The 6,000-nt window shown below is 42.3% G+C and overlaps 1 protein-coding gene across 1 annotated transcript in view; it reads right to left on the reverse strand.

Moving 5' to 3' along the window:
- LOC116059772 (copine-9-like) overlaps positions 1 to 3,932 on the reverse strand; it is a 310,601-nt gene extending 306,669 nt beyond the window's left edge. Inside the window, exon 1 of the mRNA XM_031313026.2 lies at positions 3,692 to 3,932. Within this exon, the coding sequence (XP_031168886.1) occupies positions 3,692 to 3,768 (77 nt within the window). The 5' untranslated portion in view covers positions 3,769 to 3,932. The remainder of the gene's footprint in view (positions 1 to 3,691) is intronic.
- Positions 3,933 to 6,000: the final 2,068 nt, after the last annotated feature.

Consider the following 6,000-nt stretch of genomic DNA (forward strand, 5'->3'; position numbering starts at 1 on the left):
TTGGGGTGGACTTTGGCCTTTTTCACTTTGTAAACCTATAACGTGCACAAAAAAGATAAACACAATAAAGGAAAGGGAAAAAGCCAAAAAGCATAATGTGAGCACTTTAAATGACTGCCATGGCTGTTGTTTATTAGCCGTTTTAAACAGATGAATCCCTTTTCGTGAGTAAGAATGGCATATTTTACGTATCTCCGTCATTAATGCAAACACTTGAGTTCAGTCCAAAATGGCGGCGACTCGGCTCGGCGACTGGGCGCAGACATTGTATTGGCGAGTAAGATGGAGTGTCGCCTCTTATTATTATAACCTCTTAGACCCAGGGATGTCACGAGAACCGATACTTTGGTACCAACTCGGTACTAAAATTCTGAAAACGTGCCGGTACTCATTTTTCCAGGTACCGGGGGATGCAATCCTTCCGGACCTGACGGGGGCAGTATATACCCCTAACGTTAAAAATGTTCTAGACTGCCGCTAAATGCTGAAGAAGAACACCGACCAGCACAGAAAAACAGCGAATATCACCTCATCTCCCTGTACGGCTTGACCACGTTCAGCTTCTGGCTTTACCGTACAGCTACGGCGGCAGCTTTCACGACTTCACCTGGAACTCCCAAACCGCAAGTGAGTCTATTTTTCTCTGCCGTTGTCTATCACAACCTAACATGTGCTCTGATAGCGCTTGTTTTAACGGAACCTTTATAACATCAGTTAACTTTAACCAGCCCAGTTCTTTGTGAAAAACAACAATGGCAGAGAGAAAAGACGTAACTAAACATTCTTGCTGTCTGGGAGTTCCGGGTGAACTCATGAAAGACGGTACCGTACGCTGGCTGTGTGGTGATGCCAGGCTTCAAAGCAACGGGCTATGGGGTCCAGAAGACTGACGTTTTCGTTTTTGTAAATCACACTCTCCTTGCGCCCTCCACTCCACACCATAACAGAAAGTTGAAACTAAAAGAAAACACTGAAAGAAGAGTGACTTGACGCTGCTCCCCCCAATATTTAAATAAAGGAATTCATGTTTAATGTAATGTTTATTATTATTTTCTTCCTTTTTTTTTTTTTACACACACTGTGGTATCGACTTTAGTATCGCATATCATGTACTTTTGTTGGTATCGGTACCAAATACTAGATTTTTGGTATCGTGACATCCCTACTTTGACCTAATGTGGGCTAATATCGACTCTGCCATATTTGGTTTAGTCAGCAGAGACACTAACAGAAGTGGTCGCTATGGCAATGCCATATTTTTGGAGATATATATATATATATATATATATATATATATATATATATATATATATATATACACACACACATTCATATAATTGAATCTGGGGGGCGGAGCTTCTGAAGAGAGGTTATTATTTGTTTAGCAGTTGAGTTCAAATGCCAACTATCTTTGTGCAGCATCGCTTACTGCACCTTTAACAATATATCAAGGAGGACTTACGTCTCAGCAGGATTTGGAAAAACTTGTCCATGCTTTTATCTTCAGTAGACTACTGCAACTGTGTCTTTACAGGTCTCCCTAAAAAATCTATCAGCTGATTCCGAACGCTGCTGCTCCAGTCCTCACTGAGACCAAGAAAGTAGATCACATCACTCCAGTTCTGAAGTCTTTACACTGGCTTCCTGTCTCTCAAAGAATTTACTTTAAAATACTACTGTTGTAGTCTGGCTATCACCAGACCAAGCTCAATCTTTTAAGATTGAACATTAGCCTGGGGAGTCTGCTCTGTATTTTCTCTGCACAAGAGGCGTGATCAATGGGCATAGTTCAAATGACTTTGTTCGCAATTGGATAGTCCTTCAACCAATCAGACCAACAGGTTGCTGCCATGGAGTGCTGCGCTTCGGTGGCCAGCTTGTTGAATGTAAACAAAAAGCTGTTTGGTCGCTTCTCTATCGTCATCGTGTTAAACCCGCCAATAGCGCACCAGGTGGATAAGCCAGTTTGTGATTGGTTCCCGCAAATTTGTAACGGAAGCAGGATAGATAAACGTACAGGTTTCCAGCCTGAGCTGCAGGGCGAAATCAAATCACCGGCAGATCGGGATGGGTTTACCCAGTCTACTACTGTTGGTTAATAAAGTACTGAACGGTTTATTTCTGATTGCTGCTACATTCTGAACCACCCTGGATCAGATTTGCTTTCTGTCCCCAGACTAACATCTAAACATTGAGAAGCAGCATTCAGTTTCTAGCTCCACATATCTGGAACTAACTCCCCGAAAACTGCAGGTCCGCTGCAACTCTCACTTCTTTTAAGGGCGTTTTCACACCTACCTCATTTGGGCCGGACTTTCGGACTTTTCAGTTTAGTCCGAACCAAAATTGCAGGTGAGAAAGGTGCCTCGACCATGGTCCGGATCAAGAGACCAAATTTTGGTCCGATCAAAAGAGGTGGTCTTGGTCCGGACCAACGGTTCGTTTATAGTGTGAAAGCATTTTCCGTTTGTCTCTGAATAAAGAAAGAAAGTTCCCATGTCTTGCTTCTCAACATCACAACAAAACAAAAAGAGCCACGGCAGTAGGGGAGAGCAGCAGTCAGTTGAAAAAACTCTGACACAGAGCGAGGATACGAGAGGACGGGGAAGCCCGTCTACAAACCAATCAATTATAAGTATCTGGAGACGCAGCTCACGTATGTGACGACGGCAGGATGTAGTTTTGTCACAGATCTTTAGTGCGCATGCATAACTGCAGTGTGAAACCAAAACTTAATGTATACAATGTAAAAAAAACATGAACCTTGGTCCGGACCTTGATTCGCACTTTCAGGTGTGAAAACGCCCTAAATCCAGGCTGAAGACCTTTCTTTTTGACTCTGCCTTTCTTTAAATAATTATTAATTTATTATACTGCATTGTAACTTGTATTATTGTATTTAATATCTGTCTTAGTGTCTCAGTCAGAAAGGGGAAACACTAGTTTCAAGACTAAGTTTGAACTTTTTTTATTGAAGGTTTCTATAAGAACTGTATGTTTCCTAATAGGGACATAACAGAGATTCCCTTTACTTTATTATCCTTTTATTTCCCTTGCTGGTTCTCCATAACTACTGTTCTTTGACTCCTTGCCCTCCACATTTTTCATTGATTTTTTAACACTCATTTTTTATTATATTTATGTCTGCTGTTTTATATTTTAAAAAAGAGAGATTCCTTTAATGACATATTTAGTTTTTCATAAAACAGCACCATATTAAATACTATCGTTGGCTATTCCTATGGAGCCGTATGTTCCCAGTGCTGGAGTACAGTTTCCATGTGCTGATATTAGAGTGTGCTGATAAAATACAGTATTCCCATCCGTTCTTATTAAAATAAGCATTGTTCAAAGCGCAATCAGTCTGTGTCTTTTCTGTACTTCATATCCACTCATGTCTCTCGGAGCTCTCCAAGCCACTCACAATAAATCCTGCTACTGTTGGTTACTGCACCCCCACGCACTTCTACACCCACCGCACATGCAAATCCCTCCTCAGGAATAGAGTTGCTCCGTGCACGTTAAAGGCACACAATACTGATCTAAAGCGTGAGAGAAAGTGTAAGAATCATAGAAAATGTCAGGAAACACGCACAGGAATAGTATAGCCCCTTTTAAAAACACCACGAGAAAACGTGCTATAACATCAAGCATCCAACGTGTAAATATGTGAATGTAAAAACATGTTTACCTGCAGGAAACGCTGATTTCAATCTTTGTCGCTGGTACTGTGGAGTTGAGCGGGTCGAAATCCACTATTGTCGCCATGGATGAGGCTTTGTAATCACTTCTTCTGAACCGTTGAAGTTCTCACTTATATTACAGCGCTAGTTAGTTTGTCCCATCAAAACGAGAATGAGAGAAGGAGAGGGAAGTGTTGCTGCTGATGGCCGCTGGAGCGCAGTTAGGAGGCATACCTGAGGATGAGAGGGGGAGAGAGGGGGGGGGGGAGAGAGAGAGAGAGAGAGAGAGAGAGAGAGAGAGAGAGAGAGAGACGCGTATCCAGAAGGTCCTCTGCTCCTTATTTCTCTCCATCCACCGCCAGATGGAGGCAGAGGTCTTTGTGCTGTCTGCTCGCACCTTCTGCTATTCTTATTCTTAAAGGGGTGATTGAGTGATTATATAGGGTATTTTACACTGTTCCTTAAGGTCTCCTAATAGGGTATGTAACATTGGTTGGGCTGAAAATTGCCCGAATGCTATTTTATTAGGCCCTTAACTACCCTGTGAATATGGCTCTATTTGGAACAAGAACTTTTCTTCCAAATATGGTATGCTCATGAATATTTAGATGAGCTGCGTGCTGATTGGTTTGAGCGAACCCCATAGAAACACATTGGAGATGAGACAGCAGGTCTCATATTTCAGACACTGCAAAGTTATACATGTACCCCAATGTCTTATAAAGTTAACTATGGTGTCCGATTTCAAATTAATGCATTTTTGTGAGCATTAGGGATTTCGTTAGCTGCTACTGTCCCTTCAATCCTATGAATCGCGGCTAGCTGCAGGCCCTGGAGCCCCATCAGGGCCTCGGCATTTTGTAGTCCATACCCAGACTTTGCGGGTATGGAGCACGAAGGGAAGCCCGCTAGCTGGATCATCAGATCCAGCTAGCTCACAGCGAGCCGGGGTCTATAAGGTAGGACATGCCGGGCGGCTGAGTAGAGTTGAGCTAAAGCACTTTTGCAGAGTACGAGTATTATACGAGTAATACGAGTCACTATCTGTGCTTGGATTGAATAAAAATCCTCATTGGGTAGCTGACTGTGTCTGCGTTCTGTGATAGGCTAGTCACAGCGCCCCTCCCCTACACACATACAGATGTATTGTGTTGCTGTGTCCCGTTCTGCTCACTCACACACAGAACACTGAGAAGAGAACAGCTCTCTCTCTCTCTGTCTCTCCCTCAGTCACTCAGGTTCGCGGGTCTTTTCCGTTAACGTTTAGGGTTTCTTCAGCTTCAGGTTTGTTTTTTACTTCGGTTTGTAGTACTTACTTATTAACCAGTAGAGTTCTGGTAAATGTGGGGTTTGTTCAGACGTGGTACTTGGTAGAATGCGACTTGCGTTGAGTCTCTGCCTGTCGGAGATTTTTTTTCTTTTTTAAACCGTCAGCTGGCTCTAACCAGTTTTTTTTACTTCATTTCTGAGTACAGATACAGATACAGATAATTCATATGGTTAACAGATACAGATACAGATAATGCTGTATCCCTACTGCTGAGCTCCTGCTGAACTGCGACACACAGTCGGACAAAATTTGCAATTAGCCATCAATTTTCGTAAAACGGCCCATATTTGACCACTACATAGTTGATTTCTCGCATAAAAAAGTCTCAGAAGTGAATTTAGTAATGCAAGAACAGGCGAACAATGTAAAAAGTGTCTGAGATTTGCGCGACCTAGATTTAGAAGACTAACTGACCTCAGATCAGTTAGCTAGTGGCCTATGTAAATGTTTGAGCCAAATGAGGAGGAGCTGCCGAGTTGACGTCAACTATGCGGCTCGTTGAGATTTGCCTGTTTTCAGAGGCAGTTCCAAATTGTGAGATTTGCAGAGGAAAGAGGTGTCAATGGGATTTTGAGGTTCTATGTTACCCACTAAACTGTCATTATTCAACTATGACAAGGTAAAATCGGTTTTGCATTCAGTCACCCCTTTAAGGCTGTTTTATGGTTCTGCGGAGGCTCCACGCAGAGCTTTCGCTGTAACCTAGTAAGTGGCCTGATGTTTATGGTGTGTGCGTCAAGCCAGCATGTGTTGCATGCAATGCATTGAAAAAAAGATTTTGTGACTGAAATGGTTTGAACTTGAGTCATGTATGTGGTCGAAAGAAAGGTGATGCTGTACCTGTGCTGAAGACAATCTTGCCATTGGAAATATGACTAAAAGTAATATTTCACTTTTTCTAAAGTTGGGGTCATTCTAGGAAGTCATCAAATTTCAAGTTCAAAAAAATTAATTAAGGGACTTTTTTCTGATGTTAAACACAGTGGC

This window comes from Sander lucioperca, chromosome 6 (assembly GCF_008315115.2).
Source record: "Sander lucioperca isolate FBNREF2018 chromosome 6, SLUC_FBN_1.2, whole genome shotgun sequence".
NCBI classification, from domain to species: Eukaryota; Metazoa; Chordata; class Actinopteri; order Perciformes; family Percidae; genus Sander; species Sander lucioperca.